General features: G+C 33.6%; 1 protein-coding gene across 1 annotated transcript in view; it reads left to right on the forward strand.

Moving 5' to 3' along the window:
* The window catches only part of Mmp16 (matrix metallopeptidase 16), a 241952-nt gene extending 234416 nt beyond the window's left edge, over positions 1-7536 (forward strand). The window contains exons 9-10 of the mRNA XM_026383922.2: positions 3083-3198; positions 7202-7536. Coding sequence (XP_026239707.1) covers positions 3083-3198; positions 7202-7536 — 451 coding nt within the window. The remainder of the gene's footprint in view (positions 1-3082; positions 3199-7201) is intronic.
* The last annotated feature ends 17463 nt before the right edge of the window (positions 7537-24999 follow it).

Raw genomic sequence — 24999 nt, forward strand, 5'->3', positions numbered from 1 at the left:
TAAATTATTCCAAAATTCAACCATTTCAAACTGACTTTAACTTATATTTTATGTCATTTAATTATGCCATTTATTGTAAGGTATATCATTATTTAATCTATCATTGAAGGGAAACCCTTCCAAGTACATTCTTTTCCTTTTTTTCTGGGGGTAGGGGGTTAACAGTGATTGAACTCTGGGGCCCTATTTTGTATTTTATTTAGAGGCAGGGTCTCAGTGAGTTGCATAGTGCCTCACTTTTGCTGAGGCTGGCTTTGAACTCATGATCCTCCTGAGCCAGTGGGATTTCATGTGTGCACCCCCATGTCCTTCTTGCCAAGTACATTTTGATTCTGTAATACAACATGCATTCTGATTCCTAAAGATATAAAATGGGGGGGGGAGCTATTATCCAAAAAATAAAGTATTTCCATATTTCCTTGTGAGAAGCTTTCTTTGGTTAAGTGAAAGAAGCCACTAACATATGTGTTGTAAATTCCATTGAAGTATTAACTAAAGAGGAGAGAACTTTATATTATAACCATAGTCTCAAACACAGTGACCATTCTGTAGTCATCACAGAATGTTCTACAGGAATGGAATATTCACAAATAATTCAAAATAAGATGTTTTAAAGAACAAAGTGTGAAAGAAACTGTATTTCAGGACTGGTAGCATGACATTCAAATAATTTTACTTCATTATCCAAGGAAGATAGGCACCTATCACCATTATTTCACCTCAGTGCTTCTCCATGAAGCTTTTTCTGATCTGCTCATCAGATCTGCTCTAGTTTGCCTGTGATGAGTACCTATGGCAAACAAGTGTGAGAGATTGTTTCCCTTTCTGGGTTAACACAGCTTTGTAGGTTACAAATGGGAACACTTCTTGAAGCAATGTATTCCTCATTTCCATGTGAACATTGAAGATGAAGGAGGTACTAATATTGCAAATATTATCTGAGTGAGTTTCTAGGTATTTATAACAAAACTTACTGCACAAAATCTGTAGATAAAGGATCCTCCATAAGAACTAGCACAGAAAGAGTAGATTTTTTTTCTAATTTTAGGCAAAATGACTAATCCCAAGAAGAATTAAATCATGTCATTTACCAAACCTGGGTGGATAAAACCTAGATTTCAGGGCTGGGGATATATATGGCTCAAGTAGTAGTGTGCTCACCTAGTATGCATGAGGCACTGAGTTTGATTCTCAGCACCACATAAAAATAAAATGGGGATATTGTGTCCACCTAAAACTAAAAAATAAATATTAAAAAACCTACTAGATTTCATAGGTAATCATGGATGTTTAGTTGGGAGAAGGAGACATATCAAATAAATTGGGAAAATTTGGTGATATCAAGTAAATATGAAAATTATATTCATTGTGAAAAGAGTAAAGACTTTTGAAATCAGACAAACATGTTTATACATCTATCTGTCAATAATTCTCATTCATATAGGGACAGCAATTACTTTATCGTGGAATTTTGTGAATAAAGAAGATAATCCACAGAGTTTTGTGGCAATATTACTCTGAATTCCAGTAGTTTTGCCCCAAAATTATGACAATGTTTATTTAATATAAAAATATAAACTTGTTTTATTCTTAGAACATATAGACAATAATGAGTGATCCAAAGTAGGGATATTCATTTTCTTTCATAGAAGTCTAGGGGTTCTGGAAAAATGGCTTGAGGGCACCCTGTGAAAGAACAGGAGCCAGATGGTTCTGACTCTAGCTGAGCTTTGCTTTACTATTTTACTACCTTGACTCCATTCAAGATCTGTCCTAAAGTCTATGCTCATATACACAATTTTCTTATCTATAATTTCACTTTGATGTCTGAATTCAACACCCTAACTCTCAGGATTCAGACTGCCATCACATATTTTTCCTTGCTTTCTTAGGGCAACAGTAATCTTCCAGATTATCAGGCCCAGAGATCTAAGGTCACGTTTAATTTCCTTCTTTCTCACATTTCAAATCCGATTCATCACTAAGTCCTTTGGTCTCTTTCTTTAAAATATATCCCCAATCTGTTAAATTATCATCGGCTCGGCTCTATAACTGACTCCTCATTTCAAGGCTTATTGCAATGACTTCTTAACTAGTATCTCTGCTTCTGCTTTATCTCTTTCAACTCCTTTTGCATGAAGTAATCAGCATATTCTTTTCAAGAATTAGTCATCTCTTGAAACATCTCTACTCAAAGTATATATTTTCATATCCCTTAGAGGAAAACCGAAGGTTTTATGTGGTGTAAAGACCTATCTCACCTTAGATTCGGGTTCCTGCTCAGACTTTGTGTCTAAACACCCTCGCTTCCTGGTACATGCTCAAGTACTCCATGCCTGTACTTTCCACAGGAACTTCACCTCCTCTGCCTGCAGTGTTCTCTAAATACTAAAATGTGTTGTTCCTCACTTTTCTCTGCTCAAATGTTAGCTTATCAAAGAGGTCTTTTCTTTCTACTAGTTTAAAAATGGCTTCTACATATTCCTAGATAACTCTATCTGCCTTGTTTTTTTTTCTTCATAGCTCTTACCATCTTCAATCATTGCATGCATTTTTTGATAATTGGTTTATTGTCTTTATACTCACATATCCTAAAATCTAAGATCAAGGAGACCTGGGGCACATCTGTTTTGTTCAAGGTTGTGTTTCTTAAAAAAATCAAGATTCAGTATGTGCGCACACTTGTGAGCACACACACACACATGGGTTTGTGATCCCTTATGAATTGCAAATATACTTAGGTAGAATAATATAGTTAGCATTTTTATGAATTTTAGCAGACTGAATAAATGCTAATTTTAACATATACAGGATATGCATAGTAATATATACATTTTAACATATGCAGGATATGTATAATAATAAACACATCTTTAACATATGCAGGAAAGGAAATAGAATAAATACCTTATGCCCCCTGTGTCTTCAGATGTTCCATAAATCACTTACAGGTATATAGGGAATAGTGTCAAACATACAGCAATAATTTAATGAATGATAACTGTAACTATTTGTTTTTTTTGTATGTGTGTATATATATATTTTTTTTCCTTTGTGTGTGTTGTTATGTTGTCCTTTTTAGGTATTGGAGATATAGTGAAGAAATGAAAACCATGGACCCTGGCTATCCCAAGCCAATCACAGTCTGGAAAGGGATCCCTGAATCTCCTCAGGGAGCCTTTGTGCACAAAGAAAATGGTATGCAAGATGTGCATTACACATTTCTTAAGTTTCCTAACTATTGTAGTAACACACTGTTCTTTTTCATTATGTTAAATCACTGGGAGATGCCATACTTCAGCTATGTAATATTTATATAAACTTTCCTCTTAGATTAATATTTAGTATTATGCTGTACTTTTTAATCTCAACTTACTTAATTTTGTGAAGAATCATTAGAAAGATACACAGTTAATATTTTAACATGGGGCAGTTTAGATACCTTTGAATTAAACTGACCTATATGTCTATTAACATCTCTGTAAAGATAATAATAAGAAAATATGTGGGATAGGAACTGGCCTTGAGAGGAAGAGATTAGTATAGACCGAAGAACAAAGCACCTAATAATAATGCAAGTTGAATATTATAATTTTTATTTGCTGCTTGCTTAGAGTGTTAGCAAACAAGCAAGATCTTCATTCAGTACAGTCAGACTAGAGAGATTATATAATGACTTCATACAAAATCAAAAGGTAAGCTATGTACATGACATTTGATAACCAGAAAATCCAAGATAATGGGATGCTGAAACAATGCCTCTACTTCACTCTTCCACCATTATATAAATCCATTGTTGTAGGAATCCTCCTTCAACGGTCAATTTTTTTAAAAGTCCACAGGCTCAAAATTAAGCTGTAAATGTTTATGCCTTTTACATTGAAGTGAAATATGCCTACCTATTGATACTAATTCTGCCATCTTGGCCAATGAAATGTGAGTATCTGATGCCATTGAATGTCTTCTCTGTTATTAGGATTGCTACATAAATTCATTATATCAAATTTAATTGTCCTACATAAGTACCTCTTTACCAACACTAAACTCGTTCAAATAACTTATCCCTGATTGTAAAATTTGTAAGATATGTACTTAAGTCTTGAAACTAAGGACATTTTAGCCCCAATAAATATGATTTAATGCACTGTCTCCAAAGAGGAAACATTAATGTGGTTTTTTTTTTACATTGTTTTGCTAAAGTAACTGGCCATCTGTTATATCTGGTTAAATTTTTCATTTGGTCATACTAGACAAACCCAGGTTTCCTGAGATTGTCACTTCCTAAGCCATCCTCCTTCCGGTTTTCCCTATAACCATCTTAACAATTTTTATTTCTTCTTTTTTCCTCTTCACTTTTAGTTCCCTAAAATAACCGCAATAGTTCAAATTAGATTTGACTCTTTCAGAATACGGTGGAATGATTTTTTAACATAGATTACATCACAGTGTTTTTCACACAGCAGCATTGGTTTTTAACTGTAATAAAATCATAGTAAAGAATCAACCCCTCCTTCAAATTATTCCTACATTTGTTGTCAAGTCACACTTTTCGAATATTCTATTTTTTCTCTTTGGAATTCACTTTTGAAAGAGACACAAAATTCCAATTTTAATAATCATATTTTGTTTTACCATTTGCAGCCCCGTGTTTGGCCTATTAACATAGTTTTGTCCCCTGGTTCCGTCAGTTTGGTGTATTTATTCTTCCCCTCAACACTCACTCTCTGTTAAAATACCACAAGTTTGATTTAAACAAACATTTCCACAGGAGTCAGTTTATTCACAAATATTTACCAAACACTTAACTGCCTACCAATAAACATGTAAAAGCCCAAAATAGGACATAGAGGCACTGCCATTGGAGAACATCCATTCACCACTACAACTGCAATGAACTGTCATTACATTTTTAGGATGAAGCAATAGAAAACTAACTAGTGAGATCTGGCCAAACATAAAAGAAAGAAGCATCATCAAAGTATCCATTGCAACCTCACTGATTTCTTTCTGAAAATTTTAATTCTTATCATATGCAGGAGCATGACATCAGAGCTGTTTTTAAAACAGAAAAAGATATAATTAACTAAACATTTCCTCAACTAATTGACATTTCAGAAGTGAAAAAGGTAAACCTAAATTACTGAGCGAGATAGATTTTACAGAATAAAGGTTTAGCATATTTCTATTACCAATATTCCAGTCTGCTTCTTTCCAACCATATTATTTAACAAACTCCTACAGACTAGATTCCTTATTTCTAACAATTGCTTTCAGTAACTACAAATTCTGTTCCTATATATGTAGTGTGTTACTATAAAATTTGGCTTTTAGAACTGATAAATATGAAATGCCCAGTAGCATAGATAGTAATTAGCTTTGGCTAAAAATTGAAGATGAGGACACTTCCAGCTGTTAGTTTCCAGTTTATAAACATAAGAAGTACGTTCATCTATTTTGAAGGTCTGTTTAATTCTAAATCAGTGCCATTGTTCAACTGTGATCATCTAATGTGCTGTTATTTGGCAGGCCTTCAACATTTCTTCATCCAAGCTTGTTGAGTAATTACACTGGATTTCATTAGTGCGATCAAATACCAGCTCCCTACAGAAAAATTTGAATCTACATACACCTGTTTTCACTTGGCAAGTTGCTCTGATTGCAGAACTGTCCTTCGAAACTAAAAGCCACAGCAGAATTTCATGGCTTTGAACAGAAAGACTTCCAAAAGGAAGTTGACCTGAAGTGATAGTCTATCCTTTCTGGAATTTTTTTGTGCAACATTGGAGTTCTTTATTTCAGGGCTGACATCTATTGCAACCTTTGATATTAAACCAACAACATCATTGAATGAGTGTTTAGACTTTATACGTATTAAAAAAAATTTAAATCCTGCTTTCACCACGATACATGTGTGTATGTGTATAGACATATATGTGTATATGCATATCATATATGTATATATTTTTAAAATCTACAACCCTCAATATCTTTGTCTGAAAAAAAATGAGTAGTAACTTCTACTTGACCAAGCAGTTGTGAGACTTAAAAGAGAGGACACATAATAAGTTTTTACACTTGTATCTCCCATAATTACACCATCAAATATTTCATTTTTTCTTAGTTTTATTGCAAAAACAAGAATTAAGTCCAAGTAGCACAGCCAAAGAAACTTGACATAAAGGAGCTATAGATAGAAGAAAAGAGTAGATATCTGCCTTTAAAAAATTAACAGCAAAGCATGGAGAATAATCCTAAATGCATACGTATAATTTATTTGTCAGGATCTCACAAAGTGAGCATCCAGAATGTTTTAGAACATGAATCATATATATTGCTGAGTTCTTTGAGCCTTCCACATACCGTTTCCTCCCCCAGGAATTGTAAGTTGCTTAGAAGTATCAAAGTTATAAATGTAGATTTGTTTATTCCTAAAAGGATTAATAAGGGCTTTTAAACACTCTATAAAATATAATTAGTTGACACAAATTTAACATAAACTAAGTACAAATAACTTAAACAACAGGGAAAAAAGAAGGGGAAAAACAGATGTGGCCTAAAGCCAAAAATGAGGTTAGCACACAAAATACTATGAATATCTATTTATTTGTTAAGATTTCTAGCAGGCAAAAGAAAACACCTCCAGTTTTATGATTTATAATGATTTCTTGTCCAAATGACAAAAGAAAACCTATTTTTTGGAGGAGTACAATGATGCCTGATACTAAGACGATAAGAAATTTCCCTGGAGGTGTGGAGAGGTGAGAAGCTGCTTTATAAAATGTATTGAACAGTGTCTTCTGTGGCAGCCTGAGGGTAAAACAGTGTTTCCATTTATAAGGCTGTTTCAGTGTCTTTCAGTATAGGTTGATGTCATCACACTAATGTGTGATTCTGTGCCAGCATACCATAAGCCAACAAAAGGATAAAGTTTTCTAGTGCAGAGGTGTAGACGTGACTTCCAGCTCATCATCCTCCAGCATCCTCTGTAGATCAAATCTCTCTCTGCTGAGCTTTCCATGGGTATTAGAAGGCACAGTTCCTGGAGCACAACAGTTGAACTGAGGATAGGTTTTCTTCCTACGAAAATGGAAGGGTCTTAAAATACACCTTTTACAAATTAGCTTATGTCATTAGCATTCCTATACTTACAGACTTTCACCAATAAGTGGTATCTGTGTGTATGTGTGTTTTCCCCCTGCAGGCTTTACATATTTCTACAAAGGAAAGGAGTATTGGAAATTCAACAACCAGATACTCAAAGTAGAACCTGGATATCCGAGATCCATCCTCAAGGATTTTATGGGCTGTGATGGACCAACAGACAGAGATAAAGAAGGACACAGCCCGCCAGATGATGTAGACATTGTCATCAAACTGGACAACACAGCCAGCACTGTGAAAGCCATAGCTATTGTCATTCCCTGCATCTTGGCCTTATGCCTCCTTGTATTGGTTTACACTGTGTTCCAGTTCAAGAGGAAAGGAACACCCCGCCACATACTGTACTGTAAACGCTCTATGCAAGAGTGGGTGTGATGTAGGGTTTTTTTTCCCTTTCTTTCTTTTTCCAGGAGTTTGTGGTAACTTGAGATTCAAGACAAGAGCTGTTATGCTGTTTCCTAGCTAGGAGCAGGCTTGTGGCAGCCTGATTTGGGGCTGACCTTCCAAACCCAGAGGGTTGCTGGTCCTGCACATGAGTGGAAATACACTCATGGGAAAGCTTCCATGATGCACAGTATCTGCCGTTCTTCAGTCCTTTGTCTTTCTTTGTCATTCAGTTATAGGCCTTTCCTCTGCACGCTCAATGCCCAGTCAAATTTCAGGATTAACTAAAGAAGAGGAAAAAGAAAAAGAAGAAAAGATTCTTCTTAAAGGTTTTAAATATTATTTTCCTTCTGAAGTCTGAGCCCATTTGGGGGAGAGAGAGAGAAAAAAAAAAAGCAAAAGAGAAAAATCCACAATTTTTGCTTTAAAGCAAAGGAAAAAAAAAATGTTTAAACAAAAAGTCCACAATTGAACTTTCAGGAAAGTGTGAAGACCCAAAACAGCTTTGTCTCCAAAGAAGATAGCTCTGTGACTGCTATGGATAATCTCCTGCGCATCATTTTGTCAGGTGGGAGATCTGGATACACAGGCAGGACTTTAGACTGTCGGGACAGCCATTTTCCAACAAACAAGGGGCCAAAATATCTGCAATATAGTAACAGCCTTAATAATACATCCATTTTTCGTTTTATACAGCTGTTCTCAGCTATGTCCTCAATGTTTCATCACATTTCTATTCATACCTATATTCAAAACAGGACCTTTGAATTGTTTTGAAGTGTTTCTAAACCCTCTCTTGCCACCTGACCCCTCTATCATTGTGATAATATCCCCAGGTTGTATTTAGGCCAATGCCCCAGGCCTTCCATGGGTCTGTCAGGAATATTCATTACAAAGCAGAGCAAGAAGTAGTATGTTTCTGAAGTAGATTAAAGTGACAGTTATTTTGCAAGGATTTGTAATTCTAGTAATATATTGGTGTAACCCTTTGAGAACTATCAGACCAGCTTTCAGAGTCTTAGGATTGTCAGTGTTGCTATGTGGTAAATTGTAGAACTGGCCAATGTTAAAAACAGTGATAGGTTCAAGAAGTTCCAGTTTTTAAAACATATCCCATAACCTCCTTGTAATTCTAAAACGATTTACAGTACTACATGAATACACTTATAACAAACAGCAATGATGTTACCTGCCCAAAATTTTCTGGCAAATAAAAAAGATATTTTGTTAACAGTATCTCCTAAGAGTGAAATTTTATTTGAATAACTGTTTATGGCAACCTAATTCTTTTTTTTTCCTTAGACATATTGAATTCTTGTTTTAAAATCCATTGCATGAGAATTCAATTTGCCTTGGTATACGCAGTTAGCATTGCCATTTTAAAAAATGAATTAAAATGATGACTCTGAGGTTGCATGAATATCCTCCATTGCATTACCTACTGCATGTCAACCATAGTTCTCAAAGGGTTAGTATGGCTTCTGGCATTTTGCCATCCATTTGATCACTGACAGAGCCAAGAGACCACCAAAGCATTTCATTGTTGAGTGTAATTTGTCCTAAGAGCAGTATTGTCATTTTCATGTGACCTGCAGAGCAGGTTTGTATCAATATTTTTTTCCTAGAGAAAAGTCAGCAACTGACAGACCTCTTTATTGATTTTTAGGAGCTGCTTCTTGCAGTGAAAGGCTTTACAGCCACTGGGCTGTGAACTTATTAGAGATGGTCAGGAGGAATGCACCCCATGAGTCAGACATTGGCTTTGTGTGAAAGCCAGCTTTTGAGGGGATTAGCTTTTGAAACAATGAACAGCTTGCCTTGAACTTGATTATTGATCTGTTGACTGTCATTAACAACAACTTAAACATTGTCTTCTGTGAAAATTTTCCTTGAAGAGTCCTGTTCTATGTCTTTGCCCTTTGACCTTTAACTTGCAAACTGGCACAAACTGAAGGGAATATGGTGTTGCTTCTCCATGGGATTGTTAATTGTTCTCTAAAACCTCTTCAACATGAGCTGTTTCCTTAGAGTGCAGAGAGAAAGAGTGTTGATGGTGGGTCTGCAGATGGACATTTTGTCTTTACATGCACACTCTAAAAATGCCCTATAGGTAGAAGTGGTTTTTAATTTCCTTTTCATATGATTTGAAGCCTAATTTCATCATTTTAGTATGAATTACAAAAAATATAGGAAAAAAAATAACCTCAAATACTTGAATGGCCAGTGTGGCTTTTATATAAAGCAGGAATTTTATACTAGTGAAAATTTCTTACTCATTTGCTAACAATACACATTTCCAGATGATTTTTAATGAGTGTAGGTATACATTCTTATTTGGAAATGGATAGTTTGGCTGCCTTGAATTTATATTTATACTCAACATAGCATGAAAATTAGAATGCCTTTTGGTTAAACTACGTGTTTATGATTTGGTTGGGGAAAATATTTTCTAATCATGGGTGGCATGCTGAAAAGCCTTGCAGATTGATATTTCTCATAATCTGAAAATATATACTGTAAGGCTAAAAGAAAAAGAACAGTTAGAAAAGAGGAATGGCTTTATAGCAAAACATTATGCAATGCAGACTATATTTTGACAAGATATCAAAGATGATGGATTTGAGGTCCCAGAAAGCAAGGAAAGAGGACCAGAATCAGCCCTATAGCTTTACTTCAGTGCTTCCATTCTAGATGATGCTGATATTATAAAAAGAGTTAGTCACTACTAAGCATGGAGGACTTTATACATAAGCTTGTTTGTACAGTGTTTGCTTGTGGGAGGGTTTAATTCTTTCAGGACCTTAATGTCAAGAGGAAAAAAAATGACTGGAAACTATATTTTGTGAAAGATAGAAATGAGGAACTTTGTCATTTTGGGACACATGCAAATCATTCAGGAACTCCATCAACCTGCATTGAAAAAAAAGTTTTTTCTCTAAAATGAGAAAGAAACGAAATAAGCAATCTATTGCCTCTTTACTCATTCATCACAATATCCTGATTCATCATGAGACTGTAAGTATATAAGGGCTAGAAAATAATCATAGCATTAAGGAAAGTCTGTCATGCTTGAATTCTGGCAAATGTCAAGGATAAGGCTTGAGTCATATTTACTTGAATATAAGAAGGGGTTTATGTAATAAAAGAAGGTACATATGGCTGCTCTTTTGAGTAAGACATTGATCAGGCTGTAAGAACACAAGAGATAAGAAAATAATAAGTACAATATAATCACAAACACTGGGATTCCATTTTTTTATTATACACCAGGCACTTTGTAAGGTCTCTAACTCTTCTTCAGTTAAGATTTGGAAAAATATCAATTATAATAAAATAGTGAGAGTGACTAATTGATCTATCATATTAGAATAGTAATTCAAAAACCATATGGGATAAATTACCAACAACATTATGTATCAATCAGTCCAGTTCCAAAGAGACATGCAACCTAGGTAATATTTTTCATCTCATCCCTTAACAACTTGTAAAGCTCAGACCTACAGTTTCCTAAGTCAAATGAAAACCCACTTATTCTCACAAAAATATTCTTCTGTTTTGTTATTTCTCATTACTTTACCTATTATAAACACAGATGTAAACAAGATAATGTTCTTTATATAAAGTGTCTCTATAGTTTATAATTTTAGTCAAATATTATTGTTCTGTATATTATTAACTGGACAGAATGAAGTATTAAAAGAGCTGAGTAGCTTGTATTCTCTGAAGCAGAAATTCCACATCACCCTTGTAGAGAAGATTGTAAATTAAACTCTTGACCCGTTTTAGAACAAAGTATCTGCTGATATGGCATTGTTAGCCATTGAATACTGATGCTCTTTACAGTTGCAAGTGTTATATAACTAACTTAGAGAACATTATGTATTACTTGCAAAGACAACTTCTGTTATCAATCAGAAAGCAAGGCTTTTCTGAGTCAAATATAATAAATTACTAAGTAATGATTACCACAAAATAATTACTAAGTAATAAAGGATACAGACTAGTTTACTGAAATAAGCAAATGTTCCTCTTATTACTGAAATTTCCTATAATCTTTTTAAATTTACACATAATTTGGCTTTTCATATACTATATATTTGTTTTCACTTCCTTTCTGTGTGTGATTAAGAACACAATGTGTTTGCTAGGTGTGGTGGCGCATACCTGTAATCTCAGCAACTTGGGAGGCTGAAGCCTCTCAAGCGGTCTTCACAGCATTGAGGACAGCCTCAACAATTTAGTGAGTCCCTAAGCAACTTAGTGAGACACTGTCTCCAAATTTAAAGGGCTGGGGACATATGTAGCTCAGTGGTAAAGCACCATTGGGTAAAGCACTGTTGGGTTCAATCCCTAGTAACAAAAGAAAACAGAAAAACCTACACAAACACACAATGTGGTGGGTAAGAACATTGCCCAAACTTCTCTTGTAGTTCTAATACATGGATAATGTTGTATATACTGGATCCTAGGAATGGTAATGTAATACTTGCTAGTTCTCCATATTGTATTGCTATCTCTAGTATGGTGCAGATACCCATACTTTGTGGATCTTACAGTAGAATAACCAGTGTATTCATATTGACTAAACTCAATGTGCTGTCTAAAGAAGAATGAATGTTTTGATCAAATAGACTTGTTAAACAAGAGTCATGAAAAGGATCTCTTTTTTAAAAAGTTTTCAGAGTTATTTCCAGAAGCTAATAAAGGCAGTGATTCACTGACAGTCTTGAGTCTTTGAGATTCTAGTATGTTCTGGAACAACCTTGTAGATGGTGATGAGCTCTTTTCAGCAAACACAGCAAAAGTTTAATTTTTGATGCTCTTAAGAACAATCCTAAAGTATCACAGATGTCAAACAGAATATGCCATCTAAACAAAAAAAGTAAAATCAGCTGACATTACAAATGCTGTAAATACAATCTCAGCCAATATATGATATCACCGAAGGTGTCAATCAGCCATATTGGAGAATCTAACCATTCCACTGGATTTCATGAACCTTTGTGATACTGATTTATTGTGACCACAGGAAACACATGCTACAGCATATGTATCTAATTTATAGTTTCCATGTTGCCAGAAAAGGAAACATACCTGCATCAGAAAAGATTTAACAGTTACATTTTAAAAGTTAGAACTTCATATAAAAAGAAAATAGCAATCAGAGATAGTACCACACCATAAATAATGAAAGCTATATTTAATAAATATGATGTACAAGGAAGAGGAAGAAAAGAGTCTTTTATAAAATATAAAGACACTATAGCACTTGATAAAACAACCAGTAATTTCACTTTAGCAAGTATAAAAATAGTAGAGAAAATTGCAACTTCAAGCTCTTTGCAGTAGTGATGAATATGCTATATGTCAATGTATATATTTAGCCAGTGGTCATTAGATGTTACCTGCATAAACACATGTGATACTCATGCATTGCCTTCTAGCCCAAAAATTTCAGAAATAGGTGTTCAGTAACCTCCTCCATTGGAAAGATATATAATGTTAGAATCCCCTGAGAAAAGCCATTTCCCTAGAATAGAAATTTACCTCAATAATCATGGAACACAAAACACTTGGCATAGTAGCAAAAGAGTTGCCTTAGTGTTACAGTCTCATCTAAATGTAATCTTCATCTTCAATGTACTGCTCAAATCATTTCTCATTTTTTTCTATTGGTATAATTTTGAAGTAATTCTGAAATATTTCAGATCAGATAAATAACATTCAATTACAAATATCTCTTTCAACATATGTCTACTTTGAAATTTAAACCAATAGTATAGAAAGCCTAAGAATGAACACTAATTTGACACACTTACAGAAACGGAGGGAAAAACACGTTATATCTTTCTTCAGAGCAAGATATCATCAACCCTTATTTCACTTCCAAAAACTGAAGGAAAGAATCATGATCAAGAGTAAAACCATAAAAGTTTTTGATTTACAGAGATGTTTCTTGAGTATTTTATTTGCTTGTCTTTGTAAAATTTCTGGTAGAATATACAAGTAACCGTCTTCATTTTTTGAACATAATTGTGAGCTTATAATGGGACATGACATGTATCGTTTTTTTAGAAAAAAGCTAATTCGTTATACTAAGTAGGGATAACACTTTTAATGAAAATGAGGATATACCAGTAATTCTGGCCAGTACTTAATAAGAACACAAATTATACATTAAAGACATTTATAAATGGAGGTTTTTGAGGATTCTATTCCTTTTCAATTTAAAGAGCAGTGTGTCTTAGAATTTTTCTTATACTAACATAGTGCTGAGGATAATTTTCAAATTTGTACTCAACGTGTCCTTACATTAAAGGGCACATTGGACAGTGTAGGAAGACACTTTATCAACTAGAATGTTGTGCTGATTCACATAACTTTGCCATGTGCTCTGCTATAGAGCTGGATTTATATGCCCTTAAGAAGGGAGAAAAAAAATCAGTTAAATATAAATATGAAAATATGATAATTATATCATGTTAGGCCCCTTAGCTTCAGAGCAAGATATCATTAACCTTTACTTCACTTCCAAAAAATGAATGAGAGAATTGTGATCAAGTGAAAAGGATAAACTTTTTGACTTATAGAGATGTTCCTTGACTATTTTATTCACTTGTTTTTATCCATGAAAATCCAACCATTTTCATGCCACCACGTCTGTAGCATTTGGTCTGTAGCTAGTTTGGATCCCTGGCACAATATTTTTTTTCCACAGGCCTTTTTATACATGCCTCATATATAATTAAGCTTTGGTGAGATGTGACTGCATGCTAGGATGCTTTTTCCTAGGTCAGGATATGGTGCTGCTTGTACTAGCTGTGTTTTATATGAATGTATGTTGCTACATTGACCTGTCTTACCAAGATGTGGATGGAGAAAGCCTGTGTGAGCTGTCTATTGAAGTCGCTAGGATGCATGTTGTGTTTGCCATCACGTAATGCCAGTTTTTAATGTTCCCTCTTTAGATATCGACAACCTGTTTTTAAGATGAAACATTATTTTGCTTAAATTAATGATTTTCTTAGTAATACAAGGGTTATTCTTATCTAGTTTTTTTTTTCTTTTTCCTATCACTGAAATAACTTTGCAGAGGCCATATTATTGTCTGTCTTCTCACAGTTCTTTAGTATACGCCACCGCCTAGGCAAAATTATGTTTTGAATTCTTTTGGTTATTTACTCCTTTGTATCATATGGATTCCATTATTCCTGTGTTCATAAATACAAAAGTTCACAATCTTTGTTACTCCTAAAAACATGACTTCTAAACAAGGGTGAGTGTATGCCTGTTTTTTTCTGCTCCTTCAATTCTGAGATGAGTATTTGTTTGCTTTCTGTTTTTTACTCCAAAAATGAGCTATTTGGGAAGGATATTTTATATTGTGCTGTCTTATCAGTCTCTGCCTATATTTGCATTCCTTTAAATCTCCACCTTGTGTCCTCCATTTTTTTTTCCCTGTTGTTGTTATACAGATTTTGATTTTTCTCTTCCTCTGTGAAAACCAAAATTGAACAACCTTTTACATCAAAGGTGGCACCCAGGAAATGTGTTTTTTTTTCTTTAGTATTTTTCTTCACAAATTTTATGCAAAGATTTAGTCCTTGTCATTTCACACATCCCCAATCTCTGTCATTGGCTTCTAACTTTTATAGAGCTATTCCCCTGAGAAAAGTGAAATGCTGACTATAATGACTGTTGTCTGTTGATAAGACAGCTAAGGAAATTTGTTTCTGCAGAATGTATAATAAATAATTATACAGTAAAGTGAATACCATAATATAGTGTTCTGTTTAAGGTACATCATGGGGACATGAATGCCTAAAGCCTTGATTCTTTGGTCTATTTCCTTTTAAGTGTAAATTACATATACATATATAAGTATAAATGTATGTGTATATGTAATTTACATTTGATGTATACATACATATATTAGAAATAGATAGAATAAAAGAATTAGGGATATTATAGCAGCAGCTTTTCGCTGCATGGGTTTTGACTGCATCAGCATTTCTATTGTGAACCTCTATTTTTCAGGGGTTTTAGAGACTTGGCCATAAAAATTTGTTTCAAGCTTAAAAGTCTTGAAAGATTTTTTTTTTAGGTATCTAATTTTAACAAATATATCTTGTTTTTTTTATATTATAGGTGGGAAATAAATGGAGTTTACTAGTTCAATTTTGTGCTGAGATAACTTTTAATAAACTTAATTTTCTAACAAAAATAAAATCTAATTAGTTCATAGTTTATTGATGGTTTTTAAAAGAATCAAATATTATGGACATTGAGAAATTTGCCTGCTTCATCAGTGTAGTAACATATTTTCAAAATGTTTTAAATCTTATGTACCTGTATTAACATTATCTTGATTCCAGTAGTGAATCAGTATGATAATGAATGCAGATAACATCCATATAAGCAATCTGGTAGTACAGATTTGGAAAAATATAGTGTATATGAGATATATATGTATATATATGCAGATATATATACGTGTATATGTATTTACTAGAAAGATTAAGGGGGATAAGCTCCCATGAACCTAGTTTGTCAAATAAATATTATATATTTTTTAAAAATTACATAGTAATTTATCTTTCAGAGTCCAAATGAGATGCAAGCAATTGCAAAGGAAAAAGAAAAGTTGTCTCTTGGGTAAACAATACACATTTTAAATGAAAATCATTTTCCTTTCTATGTTGTGTTTATGGGAAATTAAAAGAATAAAAATTAACACAGACTTTATTTAAATATAACATTAAACTGTGAAGCAGGGAGAAACACCAGGAAATTAAAATTTTAGGCCATTATCTTGTGGTTGTCTGAAAATGCTTTGCCTTTTTTATAATTCCCCCTGATGTTTTCAGTTATGGAGAGAGTTTTGAACTCTTACCTTTAAGTTTCTGGATTGTTCACTTTATACTATACACTCTTTTGTTAAGTTTTTGATTATATGTAGTCTTATGTGTACAAGGAATGAAATAAATAACACATTTATTTGCCAAATGAGTTTTAAGATTTGCAGGTTGTGTTTTTGCCCATACAGGATTCTATACATTTACACCATCTTAAATCTGGCAAATATATATATATATATATATATATAAAATTTTTTTCCTGATAGCTTCTACCGACAAACACAAAGCTTGTTTGTGTGCAAATATAAGGCTAAATAAATGGTGCTAAAGTGTATTATGACTGTCAGATATAATCAGGCAAAATTTTGTGGTGCTTAAATTAATTTTTTCATTGATTTATTGATCAGTGCATTGAACAGTGTTTATTCACCAGTTGTCTTTTATTAGTAAATCAAGGCCTCATAGCACATTGTTAAATAAAATGGTTGACTAGTTGACTAGTCTATGTAACAGCTCACCAAGCTATTATCTCCTTAACTCCTTATAATGTTGTGTCATTAAAGGTCAAGGGGTCATGCTATTAATCTCATTCTATAGACCATTAACATGACTGAACATTTTCACAAAGTACTTATGTTTACAATGCTATAACCCTTTGACTGCTGCGGCAACCTTTAACCACACAAATGTCACAAGCTAGAATCATCAGCATGGTTCTTGCCATGGCAATCAAAGAGTTAAGGGCTGTGCAGTGATTTGTTTTGTATTTATTAATTTATATTTATTTCATTTCCATTCAAAGTGGGGACTAGGGGTGGGGCAGTTTTTGTCTGCTGTAAGTGTCTTAACCTAGGGAAGGGTTAAATGGCTTTTTATACTATTGCATCTTCTGTATTTACCATCAATTCATTGTGTTGTAATTAAAAAAAAAAAAACCTGTCAATAAATAAGAGAACATAAAAATGGTTCATAGACATTGTGGTTTTACTCAATGAATGATATACTCACATTTATGACTGATATGTAGGATATCATCTAGGGCAGAAGTCTTTACCATCTACATATTTCTAATTATTTTGAAACAAAATGAACGTACTTGAGTAATTGAGGGCAGCATCTCCTTTTGCCTGAATGAGCAAGTATATTAAACTGACCTCTTGAACTAGAGAACCATATAATGAATCACTAGATGAATATAATTGTGAGTCAAAGACAGAAGCAGAAAACATCACTGTATCAAATATATTTCAGGCAAGTGCCTATGAGCATAAGACATATTAAGATTTCCTGGAACCATCAAAAAGGATAAAAGATAACTTTCATATAGGTGAGTTTAATCAATTATTAAAGGCATACATCCTAACTGTTCAAATAAAATTATTCAAGGGAATTAATTTTTATATCAAATCTTTGGCACAATCCCATATAAATATTTCCCTCTCCTTCTTTGTTTTTGTTTTTGTTTTCCTGCTGAAGATAAAACCCAGGGCCTTGCACATGCCCAGCACAGGCTCTCCCATTTAGCTATATCCCAGCCCTTTTTTCCTTTTAATAGTAGGTTTGTAGAAGAGGGAGCCATCAATAGAGAACTGACCACAGAGAAAAAACAAAACTGAGGATAAACATTTTAATATTTAAGATCTTAATAAATGGTCTTGAACACAGAATCTATTGGAAGATGTTTTTAAGAATGTCAGGTAGTTGTATACAGTCAAGTGCTAGACCAAGAGCTTTCTGAAACTCAAATGCAGAATGTGTCCATAGTTTAAAAGGGCATCTGAATTTCGGAAAGGAATTCAGAGTGCAAATAAAGTAAAAAGATATTCTCTCATGCAAAAGTCAAGATGTATCTGTACACCTAGAAATTAGTCTTATAAATTTTAATCCATATGCAAAAGAGGAGTTCTAAAGCAGGGTAACCAACAAGATCACAGAGATTTAATTGCTTAAAGTAACAATAAGTAGACTAGAGACAACTTTTTGTATTAAGTTTTGGGGCCCCTGAAAAAGTGGAGACCTCTGAAGAGTTTAAGAAGAACTATAAACAAAAGTTGTCAGGTTTTACACCAGGTTGAAGAATCTGCAGTTTAACTTACCTGCAATATAGGTTATTTGCAGAAGACTTAGTCAAAAGATAATGTTTTTTTTTGTTGTTGTTGTTGTTGTTTTGTAAAGTCATTAGTTACATAACTAAAAGCTATTAAGGATATTAAACCACAAATAGAAAGCCAAATGTAAGTGAATCTTCCTTATTCTTATCAAAGGAAAAAGAAAAGCTAGAAACATCAATCTGATCCAGTATAGCATTCATTTTTATGTACAAGGGTTTGTTAGTATCAAAATTTACTTTATGTGTGGTATTGAACACATAAACATCACATAATTTTTGTCATAATCAAAGTCCAAATTTACTTGTGAAAAAGAAAACTCCAGATAAGTTTATAGAGAACCTACTGCACCACAGGAACATGAATAGGATTTACTAAGTGGGATGGTAATGTTTGTGCACCTTAAATCACCTGTTTCTTAAAGTATTTGAATGGGCATAGTTTCAAACAACTTTATGTTCTCTGAAATTAGTTACCTCAGTCCACCACTAGCTCCCCCAGCCCTCTGCTCCTTTGGCCTCCTCTTTCTTCTCCCTTCCCCTTCCTTTCCTTCCTTTCTTTTCTTCTTTCCTCCTCTAATTGTTCTTAGTCTACTCCTTTTTATCTTCTTTACTCACTTATTATTTCCTTCTCTTTTTTTTTTTTTTTTAATTTTACGGCTCTTCTCATCCCTCCACTATACCTACGTATTCAAAGGCCAATGAAATATTTATTACTAAATTGGGTCTTTCTCATTCCCTATCTCACTTGGCTTATCCACAGTATTTAAGACCAATCATTACTCAGTCAGTACTTTTTCTAGACAGTTCCTTGGTGGCAGGCATATCATTTCTTATTCCTCTTCTATCCCGAAGGTCTGGGAGAATACCTGGTTCATAGTCAGCCCTCTGTGAAATGCAGCCTTGTAGACATTAGAGTTTACACTCTTTCCTCTCACAATGTGTAACATTTTAAACTAATTCTTGTGAGTTTACATAAGTCTCCCTATATGATCTTCATCTCTTTCATTCTACATTAGCTCCTGGACCCTCCACTCACAACTATGGCTTAAGCTTTATGGTTACCATGGGCAATGAAATCCAGATTCATAATTTCCATCCATTTGCTGGATAAATTAATCTGGCTTTTGTTTAACTTCCCATTTTCAGTCCACTGCCTATAAAATTCTTCACCATCCTTTCCCTCCATACCCAAATGAGATACTTCTTTCTGAGTTGTCTAATTCTCCTATTGACATTAGATTTTCTTGATTACTTATCCATTAAAATTCCAAGAGTTCTTGGCCTTCTCCTTTCTTCCTCTGCTGCACAGGCCCTCTTAGACATTTGTCACATCTATGAATTCTACTTCCAAGGTATCTTGAGCAACCGATTTCTTCTTGACATTTCTATCCTATTTACTTAGGGTCATTACTTCTTGACTTTTCAGTCTTCTTGCCTAACTCAATCTCTTCCGGCTCATCTGTACATCCTGGAATTACGATCTTCTCAAAGTAGAGTTCAAATCATATCAATCCACTATTAAGAACAAATATTTTTTTTATTCTGACACTTCAAAACCTATTCTCTACTGATCTTTCAAGATTTTTTTCTAGTACATATTTCTATACCCCAAATAATCCAGGTACCTTCCATTCCTCATCCATGGTTTGGTTCATGGATTTCTCTCCACTTGGAATTCCAACTTGCCTATCTTTGTCTTTCCTGACCTCACTGAGTAAATAAAACTTGCCCACCTTTGAAAATTTGTGTCATCTCTTTGCATGGTGTTTTGCTTAGGATGACCCCAGAATAATTAATATTATTTCCCTTTACCTTTAAAAGTGTCCAAATGTTATTAATAAATGATATTATCATACTCTTATTCAACTACTAAAGTTTATAATTTTATGTGAACTTGTTTTTATTATTTCCTGTTAATCTGAGTTTTCTGGGCATTGTATTACTATTATTATTGTTTTTTTTTTAAATTTTTCCCCACCTGCTGCAACATCTAATGCAGTGCCTTGTTTAAAGTAGGAGCTCCAGAAATGTGTATTGAGTTAAATCAGAGTATATTTTTTACTGTAATTAGAATTACAGAAACTTTATTTTGCTTTGTAATACATTCTCTGACCTATTTTCTGCAAGTTTTATGAATAAAGATATTTAAAACATTGGTTTCCAAGATCAAATATTTTAGGCAGTTGATCTTAGTCTTTTTCCAAGACCTTACTTTTATTCCCAAAGCCGTTGAAACATTTCTCATTAAATCATAATGAAGCCTACAGTTTAGACTAATCTTTTTTTATATTCATCAGAAAATTTTTCAGTAACAGTAACCAAATGAAGTGGGAAGACCTGTTTGCAAACATTCAGTGAATAGAGCAATTATCAGAATTTAAAATATTCAAAAGTAAATCATACTCTCAAATGTGTACACATATATCTAATAAATATTTATTAGTTGACTTACCTACCATGAGTTGGTAGAGCAGATTCCTTTACAAAAGAGACATTGTGAAAAGGCTTTAAAAGTCTTTAGAGTCATTTTGCCTATTCAGAAGGAAATGAAGTTCAAATTCCTACAGGCACACCTTGGTCTAAAGAACAGGATGTTAAACAGAGTGTAGTCTGGAGGTAAGGACAGCACTGCGGACAGGTGTTCAAAGGGGGAAGAAAAGCCAAGTCAAGAAGAAAAAAAGAGGAAACAGACAAACCATTTGAAGGCAAGAGAAGTAGTTTTTAAACTTGTGGCTTTAAACTGATATTATTGGGCCTTTGACTTACAGTAATTTACACCTGAGAAACTTCTATTGATTCTGCCTGGTGTGTGACATACACATAAAATCTGTAGCACTTTTTCAGGTTCAATGATGGATCAAACATAGGCATATCATTTCCTTCCATCCAAAGCCCTAGTTAAGCCACAGAAAAATAGGTATTCTTTTATTTCAAAAAATCTAGGAAAAGTGGAACATGAAAGAATTAACAATTTCAACATTTAGGAAGCTCAAAGTATGTGGACATTCAAGAACTGACTTAGTAGACCCAAGAAAACCAAATAAATACTGGCAGAAGTAAGCAAAAAACAAACCCCAAATACATCAGATAGTTTGCTGAAGGCTTGAGGAGGGAAAACACCAAGTTCCTGTGGAAATCAAGTGAATGGAACAGTAAATCAAGAACTGAACTGTCTTCGAGGAACTGTTAGCTTCAGGTGGAGCCCAAGTCTCCCTGCCTTTAGGCAATATCTCCCCTCCTAAGCAAAAACACTTTTGCTCCAGAGAGAAGGAAAAAGAAAGTCTCTGAATGGAGGAATGCCAGTGTTTTGTACCCAAAACCAGGGATTAAATGGATCTCTTCTACATCTTGAATGCTGGATTGTGAGCACCACCCCACAACTCTTTCTCTGCCTTTTCACAGGAAAGTCAGCAATGAGTATTTTTTTGGTTTTGTTTTCCTCTAGGAAAGCAAATGGAACCCTTCTCTCTAGTGCAAATATATAAATAAAATATATATTATATATATATAAAGATAATTCTATATACTTATATAATTATTTATATGTATATATAAATATATATTATATATATATGCATATATACACACACACTAGCATTTTCTCAGTAAATGGTTGGCAGATTATCTTTTGTTAAAGTGTTACTGATCAGTGCACCCATACAGGGTGATTCCAATCAACTTTTTGTTTCCCCCAATTAAACAGGGTCAGTCAACCAAGGATTTCTAGGTATTTGAGAAAAGGTGTAAATAGAAAGATAGAAACCAAATAAACAAAGATACTATGAAGTAAACAGTTAACACAAGTAGAAAAACTTTAAAACTATTTGCAGTATACCATTGAGGAACAAAATTAAAAATGCTTTGCTTAGAAATTGCAAACATCATAAGAACAATGAAAAACTCAATGGAGAGGCTGGAAATGTAAAGTCAAAACTCTTAGAGAGTACATGCAACAGAGAAATATTTGAAAAAAATATTAAGAGTAAAACCTTGCAAAATTAGAGGACAGATCCACAAGTTGAGAAGGCACACATTCAAATCATTGGAGTTCCAGAAAAAGAGAACAAAAAAAAAGTGAAAGAAATAATTATTATATAATTCAGTAAACTTTTCCAGAATTTATAGATTTGAATTTCCAGGTTAACAGTCATAGAAATTTCCAGAGTAATGAATGAAAATAGACATAGCATAAGATATTTCACTATGGACATTCAAAACATGGAGGACAAAGAAAACACAAGTTTTCAGAGAAGGTAGAACATTTACTTTCCACAGATTAAAAAAAAAAAAATAGAATGCCCTCAAATATTTGCAAACTAACATCAGAACTTGAAGATTTAGAACTTTAAAATTCTGAATGAAAATCATTTTTGATCTAGAAGGTTTTACATAGGTAATTATTTATTAAATGTAGTTTAGAATAAAGATAAGTTAGTTCTCAAAAAAAATGTTTCTCCCTATGTTCGCTTTCTCAGCTAAAAGATGTATTCCCATAAATGATGAAAAATCTGAGAGACACCGAATTCAGTACAATGAAAAGTAGGAGGAAGAGAAGGACGGGGAAGATTGGATGAGAAGGGAGGAGAGAAAGAAGAAAAGAATGATTATCTAAGAGTATGTTGAAGAATACTTCCAGGATTATAGTTTTGCGCCAGGCATAAAAGACAACCAATTAAAACAGGATGGAACAGGATAACAGGGGAGAAGCATAGTAAAATGTTAAGGGCCTCCATGCTTGTAAGTTTTGTCATTTTATCATCTTTTTAAGCTCCTGTTTATAAAATAAATTTAAAATAGGGACAATGAATCCATTTCTTGGAAAAGAAATTTCCTACAATAAAAGCAAAAGTAAATTCTATATAGCAGCCCTAGAGAAATCTAATCCAAACAGGAGAGTGGATGACTTTAATAGTGGTGTGTGTGTGTGTGTGTGTGTGTGTGTGTGTGTGTGTGTGTGGAATTTCCCACATAGAATTAAATATAAAATACAAAGTTAAACACGGTATCCAAAATTAAACCAATAGATTGCTTGATGTGGGTGACCTTGTAGGAAAATAAACCTAGAGACATTGAGACATTTAGGTTCAATCAAAATGAAAACAAGCATAAAAATAAGGCAATTGCTAGTTTAAGAAAACTTTTAAAAATAAAATAAAGGCTCAACTCAAATGTTCAGTTCTCAACTGCTAGCTATGGTCATGATAAGGTCAAAACTGCTTTTATTTAACTAAAAAATTAGAATAAATTTGTATTCAGAGAATAAGAGAGGGGAAACTGGATGACACAGGAAGACAGCTTAATCTTGATGTAACATAACAAGGAATCTAGAGGTGATGTCTGACTTGTTTGAATAAAAGATAAAAGTACATGTGTATCACATAGAAATGCTGAGATATTAAATTCCAGAGGGAAAAACAGCCAAAGATATTAAAAGAGAATTTGGGGAGGAATGCTATGGGAGTAGAGAATGTGACTAGGAAAGGTTGAATTTGGTTATAGTAATGTTTTGGCATTATGTAATGTTTTCAGTGATCAAGTGTATTAATCCAATAAAAGAAAATTTAAAGCACAAAACTAATCTATAGTCAATATGCCCACAATTTTTGTGGACATGGGATGTTCTGATCATGACTCCACTGCTTAATCTCTGCCACTGGTTCTGATCATGAATCCACTGCTTAATCACACTCATTTGATAACTGTTTTTCTTTTCTCCCACTTCCCATCATATTTTTTTTGTCTTCTCCTCTTTTAAATCCTTCTTTTACATCCTTTGAGGTCCCTCACTTGGTAGAGAAAAAAAAAGGATGCCATAAAAATCTTGGCAACTGCTTTTCAAAGGACATTTACCCTTGCCTTAGGGAGATATTTGATCAAAAAAAAATTTTTTTTGGATGGTGATAACAACTTACAAATGAAAGGACTTGCTGTTTTATGAGTGTGGGAAATATTCTTCAAAGAAAAGAATCAGTGGAGTAAGCAATAGCCAGTAAAATTAAACTACAACAGGATGTTAAACAAATCTACCTCACTTTGCTTACCAGAAGGTAAGGACCCTGAAGATACAGGTAAGATTTAAAATTAAGATAGGAAAATTTTTTCTGACTCTAAAAATTCTTATAACATGAACATGTTATCACCTCAATGTAATGATTTTACAGTGAAATTACAAGTTAGTATTCACAAAAGAAATGATTATCAGTTTGTCTCTTTTCATTCAATATTTATTGAATGTTTGTTACATTTGTTCAAATGTTTGTCATGACAAGGTATAGGATGGGGCTGGGGTTGTAGCTCAGTGGTAGAGTGATTGCCTAACACGTATGAGGCACTGAGTTTGATCCTCAGCCCCACCTAAAAAGAAATAAATAAAATAAAGGCATTGTGTCCTCTACAACTAAAAACATATTAAAAAACAGATACAGGATGTGCAAAGTCAAGTAAGACAGTCAAATTTGCTAAAATTGTTAAGACTCATTATAACTG

Source organism: Urocitellus parryii, chromosome 7 (assembly GCF_045843805.1).
Source record: "Urocitellus parryii isolate mUroPar1 chromosome 7, mUroPar1.hap1, whole genome shotgun sequence".
NCBI lineage: Eukaryota > Metazoa > Chordata > Mammalia > Rodentia > Sciuridae > Urocitellus > Urocitellus parryii.